At 48.6% G+C, this 17,050-nt stretch overlaps 2 protein-coding genes across 14 annotated transcripts in view; one reads left to right on the forward strand and one right to left on the reverse strand.

Annotated features, from left to right (window-relative positions):
- Positions 1–692: 692 nt before the first annotated feature.
- On the reverse strand, positions 693–15,305 carry NR2F2 (nuclear receptor subfamily 2 group F member 2; the record flags this gene model as incomplete). 3 transcript variants are annotated; one of them, XM_082387326.1, is made up of 3 exons in its annotated part: positions 693–3,568; positions 6,297–6,824; positions 14,670–15,305. In XM_082387326.1, the coding sequence occupies 3 exons, from the start codon at positions 14,710–14,712 to the stop codon at positions 3,294–3,296; spliced, it is 846 nt and encodes a 281-aa protein (XP_082243452.1). In that variant the 3' UTR covers positions 693–3,293. The 3 variants fall into 3 exon arrangements, with proteins under 3 accessions (XP_082243452.1, XP_082243451.1, XP_082243453.1); XM_082387325.1 differs by lacking the exon at positions 14,670–15,305 and adding an exon at positions 8,413–8,854; XM_082387327.1 differs by lacking the exon at positions 14,670–15,305 and adding an exon at positions 6,985–7,113.
- LOC309626547 (uncharacterized protein) overlaps positions 9,572–17,050 on the forward strand; it is a gene marked incomplete at its 5' end in the record, with an annotated part of 44,846 nt that continues 37,367 nt past the window's right edge. Inside the window, one exon of one of the 11 annotated variants that reach the window (XM_082387329.1) lies at positions 9,572–14,071. In XM_082387329.1, coding sequence (XP_082243455.1) covers positions 9,572–9,928 — 357 coding nt within the window. In that variant the 3' untranslated portion in view covers positions 9,929–14,071. Of the gene's footprint in view, positions 14,072–14,640; positions 14,656–15,856; positions 16,595–17,050 lie in introns of those variants that run through there. The other 10 variants (XR_014243259.1, XM_082387328.1, XR_014243260.1 and 7 more) reach the window with 10 other exon arrangements.

Genomic DNA, 17,050 nt, shown 5'->3' on the forward strand with positions numbered 1-17,050 from the left:
GGTAAAAGGCCGAGGCAGGGCGACCGCGAGCCGAGCGAACAGGCTAGAATTCACCGTCCTGTACCCCCCACCCCAGCTTAGGCTTCCCCCAGGTTTGTTTCAAAGTGTCGAGAAGCAGCGACCGACCCTCTCCCTCTCTCTCTCTCTCTCCCTCTCTCTCCCTCCTCAGACTATTGTTGCATCTCGCCTCTAACTGGGTTCTCTCACTCCCCCGAGCACCAACAGGAGGAGGGGGAGAGGGGTTGGGAAAAGAAATAAAGCGAGCTCAGATCAGATGGAGAAAAAAAAAAAAAAAACAGCAAGGAAAAAGAGACACTTAAAGGGAAAGAGTCGCCATGTTTAGCAGCTTTTTTAAAGATCTCGTCAATTTCACACAGAACGCACTCGCTGGGTCCCAGCCCTCGTCTTTTGTCCAATTCAGTCGCAGCAAAGATCTTTTGTTCTAACTCAGCGTGAAAAGAAAAACTTTCTTTAAATGCAATAAACTTAAACCAAACTCAAGACTCTAAACAGATCCTCCTCCGGCCACTCTAAACATATACAAGGGGTTTTGTTTTAACCGTTTGAAAAAATTTTGGTCCTGTTTTTCTGCTTCGCAGACCCCAAGCTCACTGCTGAAACTTAGAGAGAGTGAGAGAGAGATTTCCAACGTCTAGAACACATGCTTAAAGCATAATAAAACAGGGACTGTCTTTTGCTTTGAAAATCATAAATTATAATTTAATGCCAATAATAATTTACAACAAATGGCTGTTTACAATAAACTAACACAAAACAAACAAGGAAAAGGGCCTGTGTTTTACTTATTAGAGAAACTTCACACACTCACATGGATAGCACTTGCAAGAGAAAAAAAACAACCTACAAAACCTCGATCTAGAGGTCAGCGATGTTCTGCCATAAGAACATAGTTATATTTATGTATGTATATATCTACAGAAAGAAGCTGAGGGTCAGATGGAGAACTCCGCTCAAATGCACAAATCAGACAGATTTTTCTGGTCTACATGTATTGACTGGAACTGAGTATCAAAGTTTAATACACTTTACAAAATGATCCCTTTTTTTTCACATCCCCTTACCCACCACCCCCTTTTAAAATCAAACCACGGCACGGGATAGTGGTGGGGCTGCTTTGCAAAGCCTCAATAGGAACAAAAATTGCAAAAGCTCCCACACACCGAGCTTCCTCCGAACCAGGAAAAGAGAAAGAGGAAAAGACTCCAAAACAAGATACTTCCAAATCCACACACCCTGTAAAGTTTCCTTCTTTCTTTCTCTTTTTCTTTCTTTCTCTTCCTTTTCTTAATTTGGCTTTTAAGGACAAAGGATCCCAAGAGCAGTACAGACTGCATCTACACAATCTGAAATGTCAAAATGTCGATGTGTTTTTATGTACAGAACTCCAATGGAAAAGATTCCCTTGACCTGTGGTCATGCTCTCACAGAATGAACGTACGGGGGGAGGGGGGAGGAAGGCCAACTGCAAGTTATCATATATACATTAAAAATAAACCCTTCAGCCGCTCTAAGCTATATCACTGAATTTGAAATCCTCTCAACAACCACACTAGATGAGAACCACAGAATATTTTTAAAAATCACACCTACTTAAGGAAAAACTCATTGCAAACAACTGCCTTCTATTTACAAGGCTGTGATAGCTTGCTTGAACGGTCTTCTGCGTAACTGTCAGAAATGTACAAAACAGTATTTTTTCCTGATCATAAAATAGATACTGATCTCAAGATTTCTAATACTTTTCACAATACCTTCCCTAAGCAGGCACTTAAGTGTGACAAATATAAGGGCCTTTTTTTTTTTCCTGGAAAATCCATTTTTAATTAAAAGAAGGATTAGGTGAATGGGGGTGGTTTACTATATCAGTATGGCACTTCCTAAACCATAGATAAACCATTAACTTCAGCTCCCCCCACACACACACTCAAATTAAACAGGCAAATACACTAGTCTACCTTTGAACAAACTGGCTGAGGGGAGTAAACAAATAGAGCCCCCGGCCCAGCTCAGTGAGAGCTCACAGGGGCTTCTCGAAGGAAAGACAGTGAGTGGGGACAGCCAAACAGGTTTCAGATATCAAATAATATTTTAATTTCTGAATACTTTCAATTTTCCTTGGAATATAACACACAAAGACTCGACCAAACAGTTCAGTTATTATAACTTTTACAGTATACAGAAATGTTGCACTTAAAAAAAAACCTTCAGTTTTTTTAAAACACAAACTGTAAACTCTAAGATACTGAATCAATCACGTTACCTATAAGTGCCAACAGTGTTATTTTGTCATGCTGATTTCAATGGTATTTTTTAAAAAGGGAAAATATCAACAATTATAATACAAAGGGTTTGCAAATATACAAACAGATATAGGATTTTCATAACAATTCAAGAACTAAGCGGGACCCAATTCAAATTACAAAAGTTCACTTTTTATTCAAAACCTCAGCATGTGTCTTGGACACATTCCTTGGCTGCCAATAAATTCCACAGTTCATTCTCTTTCTTAAAATATTTTTAAAAAGCTAGGTTTGTCATGGTATCTTTTTGGGGGGGGCCGGGAAGGGGAAGTTAAGTGTTGTATGTGGTTCCTCCAGTTCTCAAATTAGAGTGCTCAACTTCACCTAAAATTTTTGGTCACCACTTGTAAGTGCGTTTCCATCATCTTTGAGTTGCCTTTTAAAGTTTTATGTCTTCCTATGATATTTTCATGGACTGAGTTTTAATTCTTGCAGAACATATATTTTAAGGATACACAGTTTTTAAGAAGCCAAGATTATATCAAAACTTATTATAGAACCACAGAATAAACTGGTTTGGAACCAGAAAAGTACAAAAAAGAACAGCTAGAGGTACATAGACACAGGACAATTAATAATTTGGAAAAAAAAAAGACTTACTTTCTCCATTCTGCTAATTTTCTCCCAATCTCCTTAAATGCACTTTTAGCAATATTTTTCCAAAATTTACCAAAAAAAGAAAAAGACTAATTTCCTTTTTATACAAAAATGATAAGTAGCAAGTTGTTCTGACCGACACAGGAGTTTTTGTTTTTTTGTTTTTTTTTTTAATGCATTCTGTAAAAGTTCATTTGACAGTCTTTTTTTTTTTGGAAATTCACAGTCCATTAAATTCTTCCCCTCTCTTCTTTTAGCAAACTTGTAACATCCTTTTATATCCTTTCTTAATAGAAAGAATTTAAGCAAACAAACCAGTCTTTTGCCTTTTCTTTCTCTCTGTTTCACTCCCCCTTCTTATCTTGATTTATTTATTTATTGAATTGCCATATACGGCCAGTTAAAACTGCTGCCGGACAGTAACATATCCCGGATGAGGGTTTCGATGGGGGTTTTACCTACCAAACGGACGAAAAACAATTGCTCTATGACTGAGGAGGAGACCGTGCGGAGGGAAGGGAGGCGAAGCAAAAGCTTTCCGAATCGCGTTGGTTGGTTGGGGTACTGGCTCCTAACGTATTCTTCCAAAGCACACTGGGACTTTTCCTGCAAGCTTTCCACATGGGCTACATCAGAGAGACCACAGGCATCTGGAAGAAAGTTTAAAAAAAAAAAAAGAAGAAGACGAAGAATTCAGTCATCAGATTAAGAGGTCTGAAATGGGTCACATGAGGTGTGTGTACAGTGCTCTGTCAAACTGCCCCAACCGGAGTTGGAGCAAATGCCTACATACTGAAAACTGGGGTGGGGTGGGGGTTTGGGGAGGCGGGGACCGCAAGAGATGGTCCTGGGGTATTTGCTTTAAAATAAAACACAGCTCAATGCGTTGCAGGCTTTCCCTGTCCGAGTCCTCAGGCTTGGTCACTGGGAGGCCCAAGCAAAGTGCATTGGGTAAATCTGGCCCAGGTCAGTAAACAGACAGACAAACAGATGAAACCAAAACTGTCAGTGCTCCTCCCCCTCCTCCTCTGTAAATAACAGTTTGGTTTATAATTATATAGTGGGGGGGGGGCAACAACCTGGCCCAACCCCGGGTAATGGCGCCCACGACCCAGCCTCAGATTCTCCCCAAAGAGGGCGACTCATTTTTCTCCAGTCTTTGAAACTGATTTAAGTGGCCCTTTAAAACTGATCTTGTCAGTTTAGCCTATTGAAGGGCAGCCATGCAAACTGTGATCTCTCTGTTCATTTGAGCTGTTTCTTTTCCCTCCTTTTCTTCTCTCTCCCTTTTTCTCCTACCACCCCCCCCCTTATTTTTTTTTTTAAACCCAGGTCCCTCCAAGAAGAGACCCCTCCCCGTTATCTTCAGGAAAACACTTTTCTTTTTCGGATACGTGAAAATACAATAAGTGCCTTTGAAATGAGAGGCTTCTCAGTGAAGGCGGTGCAGGTTGTGACCTGACCTTTGGGGGCTCCCCAGGCAAGACGAGGGCTAACACATGCATACTGTGAGTTCTTAAAGCAGATATTCAAAAAGAGCTGCCACCACGTCCACCCCAAGAAACAGAACACACATACAATCTCCTCATGTGTGGATCTGGGACTTTGCATGTATACAGAATGCATTGGTGTCTGTGATCAGGAATTAACAGATCTGTTTGCATAGGACTCCTTCTTACAGCGGACTGTCTCAGAATCAGATAACAGGAACCTTTATCTCTTTGTGAGGTGATTTGCATTCTCCACACAGGCCTCTACATTTTGCAAATAGTAATACATTAAACTGTTAAGACAGTATCAGGCATTTCTTTCCTTGGAAGACCAAGGGTAAGTCTAAGAGCTAACAAGCATATCAAGAAATGAACCACCACCCAGATGGTCTGGGAACTTGGGCTGGGTTAGGGTTTTGGGAAGGGGTGAAGGTGGCTATAGGCTAGGGGAAGATCCTGCCTGTACCTCTGCATCAGGCAAATGTTCTAGTTATGACAGGTCCCCCGAGAAAAATAATCCAGATCCAAGCCTCTGCATACAGCTCTTCCTTGCCCAGACACTGTCCTTTAATTGACTACCTAAGGACTTTCAAAGGCAGAATTTGGGGTGGCAGTGGAGGCAGTGGATTTTATGTGAAGAGCAGCAATATGTAAAAGACAGTGGGTTAAGGACTCAGAACCTGCAATAGATTCAGCTAATGACTTGGGCCCCTAGAATTCCTTGGAACAGTAAGGAAGAGACTGTGGATCTTTTTGTCTGCCACAGGAATTCCACAGCTCTCCTCGTGTCCTGATTACAAGCTGCAAAACCTGCAGTGGGTGACTAGGTTCCAAGCCCTACCCAGGTCCAGATGTTTGTTATCCTGAACTGGGAACCCCTTCCCCTCTCAGCCGTGACAAAGGGATCAGCTGACAACTTAGAACAGGAATGTGGAAAGGGTGATTTCAACCCACCTGGGCTCTGCTGAACTCAGCCTGGAGGCAGCCAAAAGGCTCAGGTGTGGCCCAAAGTGGTAAGCCAGACACCTTCAACAATCGTTTGGCCTCAAGAGTTAATTAATATTAGGTCTATTACTCACACAGGTTAAACTACCTGCAAACTAATTAGATTTCATAATGCAGTCAATGATGGTTTTATAGCTCCAGCAATACTCATACCCAGCCCAAGTTGGCATACACTTTGGGTTGTTTGAAAATTGCCTTAACTGTTTGCCTGGGCAGAGGAAGCGGGAGGCCAGAGTCTTCAACCCCCTACAGGCATTCTGAAGAGTTATGATGGCCCCTTTCTTTCTCTTGCCCCTTTCTGACAGCTCTTTCCCCTCTCCTGGCAGTCTGCACTGTTTTAATAAAAATATGATTTTGAAAATTGCTGCCCTCAGGTTGGATGTGCCTGGAGCTCCAACTCCTACTGAATTAGCAGGCAAACTTTTCTCCTGCAGGGGCAAACTTTCCCCTGCAGGGATGATACCAGGACTGCTCCAGTGCCTAGGGGCATCTTCTAGAGGCTCAGCCAGGGTGACAGAGAAAGCCATGGGGTAGAGGAGAGTCCACAGGCTCAGCTGGCCCAGAGGGCCTGAGCTAAGGGAGGGAGCAGAAGCATGCATCCTAGTCTGGTGGGAGGGGAACAGGCCTGAGAGGCTTCCCCATGGCCTATTTTGAGTCTGTGTCTGAAGCATCCTTCTTGCAACCCAGCCTTCCTATCCTCTCCCCCCTCCCCAGGACAGGCCTGGTGGGGCCCCAACAGCTATGCAAAGTTCCCATTCCAAGTTGCACAGACAGTTTGCCTTTTTAAGGGGGAGGCTGGGCTAGTTCTGGGGGCTCCGAAGAGTTTAGGCCCTAACTCTGAGCTAGGAGCGCTTGGGCATGAGAGGGCAGGGCTCCTTCCTACCTGAGGTGAACAGGACTATGGCCTTGAGGCAGCTGTACTCGGCGGAGTCGACGTGCAGCGCTTTGAGCTTCTCCACTTGCTCTTGGAAGATCCGTATGTGGTCCATAAAGGCGACCACCCGGTCGGCGGACATGGGCGAGGCGTGTAGGCCAGCGGCGGCCAGTAGCGGGGCGACATGGAGGGGCATGGAGCACTGTGCCGCGTTCAGCACGAACAGCTCGCTCCAGGTGAGGCGAAGCAGGGCCACCTGGTCGGTGATCTGCAGGTCAGGGAAGAAGGGGATGTTCCGGGCCCACTCGACGGCGCTGAAGAGCATCCGCGCGGCCAGTTCGCAAATGTTCTCGATGCCCATGATGTTGTTGGGCTGCATGCACTGGCTGCCGAAGCGCGACGTGGGATAGGGTTCGGCGCGCAGCAGCAGAGAAATATATCCGGACAGGTACGAGTGGCAGTTGAGGGGGTCCCCGTTGGTCAGCGCAAACTGCCCGTGGGTCGGCTGGGTGGGCGGCATCCTGCCCCTCTGCACCGCTGCAGGGAGGAAAGGAGACACTCCGCAGTTAATGACCAGCTTCGTTCCGCTGCTCCCCCGGCAGGGTCTGCCCCAGCCCGACCCCCACCTGACCCAGACCCTGCGGGGCGCAGGAACAGGCAGGCCTGCCCCTCTCACCAGCGCGCTAGGGCCACAGACCTGGGAGTCGCCGGGAGCCCGGCTGCACTCCTCTCAAATCACCACCCAGGCAAGCTCTGGCGGCCAGGGCGGCACACTGGCCTCGGAGGCCCACTCCGGGCTGGGCGGCCGAGGACCCAGAATTGGCCGCTTTGCCTCGCGGTCCCCGGCACGATGGGAGGGATGGAGCATTCTGGGGGCATCTTTCTTCCTTACTGCTAAACGGCTGATATTTTTTATTGATTGGAGGAGAGGGAGCGGGAGGGGCGAGGCTGGGGGAAGGGTGAGACGCTTTTGCAAAAGACACCAGGCTTCACCCCGGACGGCCTGTGGCCACCCCGGAACCGCTTTCCCCCCAACCCCGCAACCCCAGCCCCGCGGGCCACCCCCGGTGAGAGACAAGCTGAGAGCCGAGGTCTGGCGGCAGCCTAATCGGTGTGCTCGGAGGAAGAGAGACGGAGGGAGAGGGCGGAGAGACAGGCCGGCCGAGGCGAGAGGAAGCCGGGGAGAGACGGGGAGCGGGCGGCCGGCGCAGCCCGGGGAGGGCCCGGGAGGGCCGGGGAAAGCCGGCCAGGCTCGGGCACGAGCTGTTATCTGACGCCGGACGGGGAGAGTCGCTCTCGCAGAAACACAAAGAAACCGCGGCGTTCGCTCGCCCCAACCCGGAGCCCGCGCCCGGCGCCGAGCGCGCCATTGGCCGAGCACGGCTTGCGGCGCTCGGCGAATTTCATATCACAAAGACCCAACTCGCGCAGAGCGAAAGCAGCCGCCCAGAGCCCCTCGCCCACCCTTCCCCTACTCCCTATCGCGCTCTCCTCCTTTCAAAAGTGAAAGGAAAAAAGAAAACAGAGGGTTGTTTTTTTTTTTTCCAGCCGAATGTTAATCCACGGAGGGTCACATGAGTGCTGCCCGGGCGGCAGCGTTAATACGGCGAAGTGCGTAAAATTGCCATTTGTAATTTGAACCTCCTGTACAAAAGTACAATCTCAGGTTGTTGGGGTTTTTTTTTTTGTTTTTTTTTTTTTTTTTGAGCGGGTGGGTGTTGGGGAGAGGGGTGGGGAGGAAGGACATGTGTTGAACATGCAGGAAAAACAAGGAGAGAGAAAAAAACTGAGAGGAAAGAGAGAGAAGTAAACCAGGCTTTAAAACAACAACAACAAACAACACCCCATCACTTGCAGAAAGGCGAACTCGAATGAACTGGCAGTCAATGCAAAGAAAATGAAAAGAGCCCGAAGAGAGAGTAGAAGAGGAAATCAGTCGGCCAAAGCATGCGGATTTGGGGATCTGGGTTCCAATGCAGAACTTGCTTCTAGTATAAAACCCCTTTCAGCTGCAATACGAAGAGAAGAGCTTGGGGCTTCCGTGTCCTTACCCAGAGCAGGCTAGCCAAACGCACCCAGGGCCCCGGGACCCCAGGCGAGGGGGGTAGAAATGAGAGGCCGATACCTTCCCGTCTCATGCCCACTTTGAGGCACTTTTTGAGGCGGCAGTACTGGCACTGGTTGCGGTGGTGCTGGTCGATGGGACAGTTCCGGTTGGCGCGGCACGTGTAGCTCAGGTTCCTCCGCACGCTGCGCTTGAAGAAGCTCTTGCAGCCCTCGCACGTGAACTGGCCGTAGTGCTTGCCGCTCGACTTGTCCCCGCACACCACGCACTCGATGTGCTGCTGCTGCTGCTGCTTGTCGCCGCCCGGACCGCCAGGGCCGCCCTGGCCGCCGGCCGCCGTCTGGGCCGGCGTGCTGGCCGGGCCCCCTTGGCCGGGCGTCTGTGGCGTGTGCGGGGCGCCGGGCGGCGGGCCGGGCACGGGCGGCGCCTGCGAGGCCTGGCTGCCCTGAGAGCCGGGCACCTCGTCCTGGGGGTCGCGCCACGTGCTGACTACCATTGCCATATCTATGGGGGCCGCGTCCGGACTTCCTGCTCCCCTGGCTGCGGGCGGCGGCGGCTCCCGGGTCTCGGGCTCCGGCGCGCCGCCTTTTGTGTGTGCAAGGGTGCGAGAGGGCGCCCCGGGTGGCTCGGGGTCTGGTTGGTTGAGGTTGGTTAGTTTTTCCTTTTTTGTTTCTGCTTTGCAAAGTTTTGTCGATTGCTTGTCTGGCCCGGTGTGTTTGTTTTGTTTGTTTCTCTCGGCTCAGCTTTGTTGCTTTCGGGGGGCTTTCCGCCGGGAGGGGAGGGGATGGGGCCGGGGGAGAGCAAGTGGGCGCAGAACGTGGAGAGAGAGGGAGGGGAGGGAGAGCTGCAAGTCGATTGTCTGGCTTCAAGACAGAAGTAGGAGGCAAAAAAAAAAAAAAAAAATCTCTCCAAAGATCTCCCTCGCTCTCACTCTCTCCCTCCCTCTCTCGTTCACTCTCTCGCTCTCAGAGCTGGTGTGCAGCCGAGGAGTTGGAGGAGGAGGAGGAAGAGGAGGAGGAGGAGGAGGAGGAGAGGCGACTGTCCGGGGGCCAAGTCCAGGGCAGCCCACAGTCAGCCATTCAGGAAAGCCATCGAAATCAGGAGGACTAGGAGAGCAGAGGCGCCGGTCTCGGGCGCGCCCAGAGAGCCAGGCAGGCCGGGGCGGAGGCCGGCGGCCCGCGGAGTGGCCGGAGCGCTGCCCGGGTCCGGGGGAATCAGCATGAAAGTGGTCCGCGTCGGGCGCTGCGCGGCGTCGTCCTGGCTCTGGGCCGCCGCCGCCGCCTGCCACAGGCGCCCGGCGCGCGCCTCGCTTGCTCCGGCCGCCGCCGCCGCCCGCTTTCGCCGGATAGAGGCCGCTCGCCGCTCCCTGCGGGCCGCCTGGGCCGCCGCCGCCGCTGGAGCCGCCGCCGAAGCCGCCGGGTCAGGCCCGGAGCCGCCGCGTCTAGCGCCGCCGCCGCCGCTGAAGCCGCTGCTGCCGCTGCTGCCGCCGCCGGAGCCGCTGCTGCTGCTGCTGCCGCCGCCGCCGCCTCACACACATAGGGAAAGAGTCAACTCGCCGGCGGCGGGGGAGAAATGATAAAAGAGAGAGAGGAGGGCAGATCACCACCTAGAAGCACATCCTTCGTGCGCAGAGGGGGGAGGAAAAGACGGAGAGAAAGAATGAAAGAGGGGAAAAAAGGCAGCACGGCACCCGGAGAAAGAAGACAACTCGGGGAGAGGAGGAGGAGGAGAAGAAAACACACACGCGCGCACGCACACACACACCGCGGAGAGAAAAGAACAGAGAATCAAAGTGATCAAATATGCTAAAAAGGGGGGCGCGGGAGGGAATGCGATTTATAGGCGCCGGGGCTGGCAGAAGTGGCTTCTCCGCGATCAGCTCACTGAGCTCTCTATATAGTGAACTTTGACACGACTGCTGCAACTTAGCGCACGTTGCCATGGCGACGGCGCGCCTTATAAGGCAGCAGCCGGGGTTGGCCTGGCCAGGCGCGCGCGCACCGCCCCCTCGCCGTCATTGGCCGGAGCGCGGCGGCCCCGCCATGGCGGCCGCGGGCTCAGCCCGGTCCTAGCGCGAGCGGTGTCGCGGCCCGGGCGCGGGGGGCGAAGGGGGGCGGGGAGGGGGCGACTGTGTCGCCGCCACTGCCAAGCGGGGGATGGGCCCACACCGGCCCCGGGCGCGCGGCCACAGCTCTCTCCGCACCCCGCACCCGAGGTTTCCGCCCCAGAGGGGAGAGGACCGCGGCGCGCACACACAACGCCTCTTAAAGGCTCCGCGAGAGGCTTTGGATGGAATCGAGGACTTCGACTCTCGCAACTTGGCAATGCCACCAAATCCGTCGCTCGCGCACCACCCGGGACTCCCAGCGCATCTTTATGCCCACAGTGCCAGAGAAAGAGAAAAGTTCCCTGGTTTCTTTGCAGAGGGGTAGTGGGTGAGGATGGGAAGGTGCCTCGAGCCGAGCTTGCAGGCATTTTCCAAACGAAATATTTGGTCAAATCCGGGTGATGGTAGACCCTTCCCTTAGTCTATTCTGATCACTTGCTTGGTTTGGTGGCTATTTTTTCTTCCTTCCTTCCTTCCTTTCTTCCTTCCTTTCTTTCTTCCTTCCTTTCTTTCTTCCTTCCTTCCTTTCTTTCTCTTTCTTTCTTTCTCTTTCTCTCTCTTTCGTTTTTTTTAGAGAAAAGGAACCTTTCAGTGGCTGTGTTTTCCTTGTAGGGTTAACATTTCACAGGAATGTGGCCTGACATTTTAATTGCTCAAATAAAGCATCTCGGATGCTGAGAAGCAGAAATAGACTTCATCTCATTGTCATGATGCAATTACAATTAATTTTCTTCAACTTTATCCTCTCTCGTTAGTTTCAGCTAACTCCCAATCCCACGTCCTGCCACACACCCAGTCTTGGTGAGAGGTGAAAAGACCTTTCTGCCCGCTGATGGACAAGCGGAGGCAGCCTCCCAGCGTCCTCTGTGCATACCCTCTGTACACACATGTAAGCGTACATATATCAGATGCGCATTTGTCAATGTACACAGACAAAGGCTTCAGCGACTATGCTTCTAGGTAATAGAACAGTAGAGTACGACTTCATTGTTCCTCAAGTTCCTTTTAAGCATTCATACAGTCATTAAAACACACCCAGAGATTCTGCCCCAAGTTGGGAATAATAACAAGTACAACTCACAGGAATCACGCACAAGCCATATTCTTCCTCAAGAGATTCACTGCAATGAGAACAACTTCATCTCCTGTGCCATTCTGCTCAATGTGCTAAAATCATCCAGCCAGTTATGTCTCTGAATTCCAGGGCTTTTGGTTTTAAACATCAAACATCTAGAATTGCCCCCCAGAACACACTGTATTCCAAATCAGTAACCTGTCTGTTGGATTTTGACCAGTTAGTGGATTATGATTATTCAAAATTTATAGAACAAAATTGTGACTCCATCATACACTCTTTGCACCAAGAAAAAACTGTAGACTGGTAATCCAACCAGGTTTATGAACAATTAAGATATTTTACACAAAACATGTTAAGCTTCCAGAAACATGAACACACATAAAGAGTAAATTAATGACCATAGGAAAGCATCCTTGATAGTTTAAAAAATCGGAGTGATGAAGGATTAAAAAAAATAAACCATACATATAACTGACATGTGTAGATTGTACTTTGCATTCAATACCCTTTACACACATGGGGAGAATACGAGGTAGGAAGTAAATGAAGATGTAGGCAGATAGGCGCTAGTTTGTAGGGAAGGAAAGATTCTCCTTATGCTTCATTCTTGAAACCTCCTTAGCCCTCACCCTTCCTCCGCTGAAATCACATATTTCACTAAAGCTGCAGGTGCTGGGATTATTTGGAAGTTGTTTAAAAAAAAAAAAAAGAACTATAGTGGACACTGAGCTATCATAAACCTGGCGTGTAATGAGATTGCCATAGAGCAAAGCCAGGCAGAAAATTTCAGGTTGATTAGAGACACAATATAACTTTCTCCTAAAGAGGACAAGAAGGATGGAAAAGAAATCATTTCGGAGAAGGCTGTGCTTTTTTTTTTTTTTTTTTTTACTCTTTTTCTTTTCAACCTCTATGATTTGAGGAATTTCCTAATGCTACAAATGTCAGTAGATTAGGGGCAAACTCAGCAGAGATGTGGTAGGGCTGGGGTTGAGATAGAAAATCTAATGGGCATCCCCATCTCAATTTAATAGAAGATAAAAATAATTGATTATAAGGAAATCCTAAACTCGCCTCTTGGGTGCAGACACTTCCATGGCAAGATCACCTTTTACAAACATGCAGTCGGAAATTTTTGAGGAAGAAGAGCTTCTCCAGGACACTTTGAGATTTTTGGTATTTGAAGTACGCTCTGATGGCTTCAGATTTAAAATGAAGGATTTCCCAACCATCTCCTACAGCTCTGGATCCTGCTAGGCATACAACCACAGGGCTGCCAATAAGTCAGAGGTGTTTTACTCTGTATTTTAGGACTCATTCAGTTATGGGGGTGCTATTAAAAAGCTAAAAAACAAAAACAAAAAAAAAATGACCATTTCAATTGTAGTTAATTTATTGTATAGAAGAAGGGAGAAGACTGCAGACTGAGAAGAAAAACAAGGAGAAAATATTTTAAAATGTCTTCTTCTGAGATGCTTATATTCCTTGATTAAAACAGCTCTAAGGCTAAAAGATAAATATCAATATGCTGTTGCTGTTTTGTTTTTTTTTTAGACAATCCAGCCCAGTCTTTTATTGCAGATGTAAATTTATTTTAATGAGAAGAATGGCAAGCTTTAATTTGGCCGGAGAAAGTTGAAAAAACATTTGTTTTACTGTAGGGGGAAAAAAAGCCACCCAGGAATATGATTTTCTTCCAGAAAGTGGCTGTAATTCTCCACAAATTAAATCATAATATGAATACAGACCCCAGCAAATGTCGAGATTAACTCTGAACTCAGTAGAAACCAGTTCTGTCCACCAGGATTCATTGAATTCCTCCTTCCCCTCAATCTAGTCCGTGTGTGTTTTTCTCTTCCACCACACTGGAGCTCCATGAATAGAGAAAGGGGCTTCCATTGTGTCTCTCTGAACTTCCAAGTCAATGCAATTTTTAACCACTGGCTTGTGGTACTTTGAAAATCACCAGGGGCTGTCAGAGTTGGGTCCTCTGAAAAATTTACAGTGCTAAATCAGAGCATATGCTGGGAGGGAAAAAATTGCTTAAGATTGGAGCAAGTACAGTATCTGTCTGCCCCCTAGTGTAAGAGTCCTCGCTGCCTAAAACGCAACTTTAAAAGAAAAGAGCTCTTAAAGGGAAACGACTTTGAGCTCACGTAGGCATAGCAGAATGAAACTTCTGTACATTTTAATCTGAATAATTCTTCAGGGTTTAAAATTAATTGGCTCTGGCTTGGTTGGACCGAACTCCGATCTCGCCACCTCTGCGTTTCCTGAGTCACTGGCGGAGAGGTGATGATTTTTTTTTTTTTCTGAACTGGGTTTATGTGCGTCCCCCTCACCCCCTCCTCTCTTTTTTCTTTCTCTGTCTCTGTCGTCTCTCTCGCTGGCTTTTTAAAAATGAGGAACCGTTCCTTGAACGTTCTGGACAGAGAACAGAATTGCTTAAGTCAGCCCGACACGGTTGTAATAGACAGCAAAAAGGTAAACGTTTGCCTGAAATCCGCACGCCAGCTCCACCACCCCGCCCGATGGTGAGTACCCTTCTCGTTGCGATTCTCCTAGCTTAACCGAGCGCTCTCCTCCCGGAGCCGCGGCCGAGGGCGCCGGGCAGAGCTTTCCTCCCTCCCTGCCTGGCTGGATGTCAGTTGCACAAGGTTGCAAAATACAGCGCAGAGGCAGATCGAACAGTAAATTCTGACGCTTAGTGAGAGCCTAGCAGCTCCTTTGCTAGAAAACCGAGTCGTCTATTGCTTGGAAAAACACGTTTATAGGACTGGTTTTTAGTTTGCTCTAGAGAAGGAAATGAGTTTGAGGAGATGGGAGGCACCGTAGTCTTTACGCTTCGGTTTAATCATATTTTGGCAGCTTCGCAATTGTATTTTCCCCTTCTCCCCGCCCCCCACCACCTCTCCTACCGCACACATGTAATAAAATATGGCAAGGCATTGAATTGACTGTCCCCCCTTCCCCGAACACCTTAAACCACAGTCCTAGGCATTTCATACACGTTAGCAATCCGATTTTTTGAAAAACCCCAAGTCATCCCCAACCCCACACAGCACAAGGAGGAAAGTGAGAAAGGAGAGAGAGAGAGAGAGAGAGAGAAAAAAATACTGTAAGTAAACATACCAAAACCATATTTGCCTTGTTCAAGGTCCCAAACCGCTTGCATCTTCCTTCTAAACTGGAATAACTCTCCTTTAGTTTGGCGGGTGAAATAAATGCTTTGTTGGCCCCCTGAAAAGATGTGTCTTTGATAATTAAAGAGAATCTCCTCCTCGGTGTTTATCTAAGCGATTGTGCAAACTGATAAAAAGTAGGCACTAGCCTGCAGGGAAAAAGAGGAAAGGTGAAGGGAGAGATCTTCCACCTCAGGGAAGTGCTTCCCCATGTATTAGGCGCTCTCAGCCTTGGAAAGCCCTGCACAGTAACTTTAGAGAGACGAGCTTTCAGGGAGCTTTGTACATAGCTGCTGAGGAATGCAAGCCTCGCCTTTAAGAAAAAAAACCCCAAACCGTAGGTAGGAGATGTCTGGAGTGATCCTTGTCTCTCATCTCATTCCTTAGAAGGAAGAGTGCGTTGTTACACCTTGTTTGGGGCTGGAAAGACGAGACTTTAAAAACACCCGTCCAATTGAAAAAAATCTCCCAACTTAATGAGTTTAGTCGGAGGCTGGAGCTAACGGCTCAGCCTCAGCAGAAAACCGCCAACAACTATAGGCGATATTGCAGAGCAAAGACGACCCAAGGCACAGCCAAATTCCACTGTTTGGGGTCGAGAGGGGTGGAGGCTAATCCTAAAGCAAGTTGGAAAAAAACAGAGGTGGGAGAGGAGGGGAAAAAAGCAGCAGCCTCACAGACTGGCAGACAGGCTCCCCTCACCCTAGATCAAAGATAGAACTTGAAACAGGAGGGCAACATTTTTCCTAGGAATCCGTTGAAATCCTCATTTTCTACTTTTAACTCAACCCCCCCCCAAGTGATTTTTCCCTCTCCCCTGAAGATTCATGCCCCCCCTTCCCAGTTCCCCTTCTAGAACTTTCTTGAAGAGGAAACCTATCTCTTTTGGGGGAGGGGTTCCCCACTTTCTGTCTTCAGATAATGTATGCTTAATTCACCCCCTCCCTTCATCCACCTCCCAAAATGAATAAAGGAAGCAGGAATACAGTAACTAGCAAAAATTGAGAATAAACTATGCTTCCCCTCGCAGTTTAATACAGTTTTAACTAATGGATTTGTTTTGTTTTGTTTTAAGAGAAGAATAATGGGGAAACACGGATCTTTTATTTTAGGAAACTGTTATGGTAAGATGTATGTCAGACTTGACAAATGGAACTAACCCTCTTCGGCTGCTTCTTGTCCTTGTCTTAAACAGGAATTAAGTTAAACACAGTGCTGAATGTTAATTACATGTTTACTGGCTAATGAAAATTACAAATGGTTTTGCCACCTCAAACAATGATGAAAACTCTGAAGACACTGTAATTATATACTTTGAGGGAAATAACTCAGAATATTGATCATAAGAAGTGTAAATCTTTTTTTAACTATTCATTAATACCATAAATATGGGCTACAGAAGTTTTTCCTTGTGGTTTGTCTCATTAGTTATACGAGTGGATGGATGGTGAGGCTTCTCTGGGGAGGTGATGAACTCATTCTCTTATAGAAGGAGGCCACTTGTGTAACTGGGGGTGCCCCCCTCCCTTTCACCCCCGCCCCCTTTAACCCCAGCAGAAGGTCAAGGGTTAGTTGAACAGGGGGGCCGGGCTCAGGGCAGGTGAAGGTGATCACAGCTCAGCCTCTTTCCTCCCCTCCCCTTGTCCTCCTCTCTCCTCCTCTCCCTCCTCCCTTTCCTGCCAGGTCTGATCGATGACTGCCTTCCCCAGCCAGGGCGCCTGTCGGATAACCTGGCGTTTGGGTTCCTAATGGAGGACAACTCACCGCAACCCAGCGATGCAGCCCTGACAACCCAAGTTCCCTCCTTTAGAGGTGGCTAGGGCAGTTCATTGCAAAAGAAGAAGAAAAAAAAAAGGTTGAGTGAGGTATTACTGGGTAAGGTGGCTCAGGCGGCCGAACCAGAACTGGTTTCCCTGGGTTTGGGAGTAGAGAAATATTTTGCTGTTTTGTTTTAATTCTGGCCTGAGTTGTAGCTTTGCACTCTGCAGTGTGGCAGCCACTTCGATCTTGGGGGTCAAAGGTGAGGGCTGCACTAACCCTAAAAGCCTGGTCTGGCCTGGCCAGAAGGCCGAGCCCGCAGAGGAGTGGGGGGTTGTCAGCCACGCCGCCTGACGCTTCGGAGGGGGTGCCAGTGAAACCCGCACGCGGGGGGCACAGAACCGAGAGCGGGTTTTAAGTGCAATATTGAAGGTTTTTAAAAAGTGCCCTAGGCTTGTGGGACTGGAGTCCTCTTTTTCCCTGAGAATTCCCAAGGCGCTGGTCTTTGTCTTAGAAGGAATGGAGTTTCTGAATGGTGTGAAAGGGACAGAGAGGGTCGCTTCAAATCGATTT

This window comes from Balaenoptera borealis, assembly GCF_965194805.1.
Source record: "Balaenoptera borealis genome assembly, chromosome: 3".
NCBI lineage: Eukaryota > Metazoa > Chordata > Mammalia > Artiodactyla > Balaenopteridae > Balaenoptera > Balaenoptera borealis.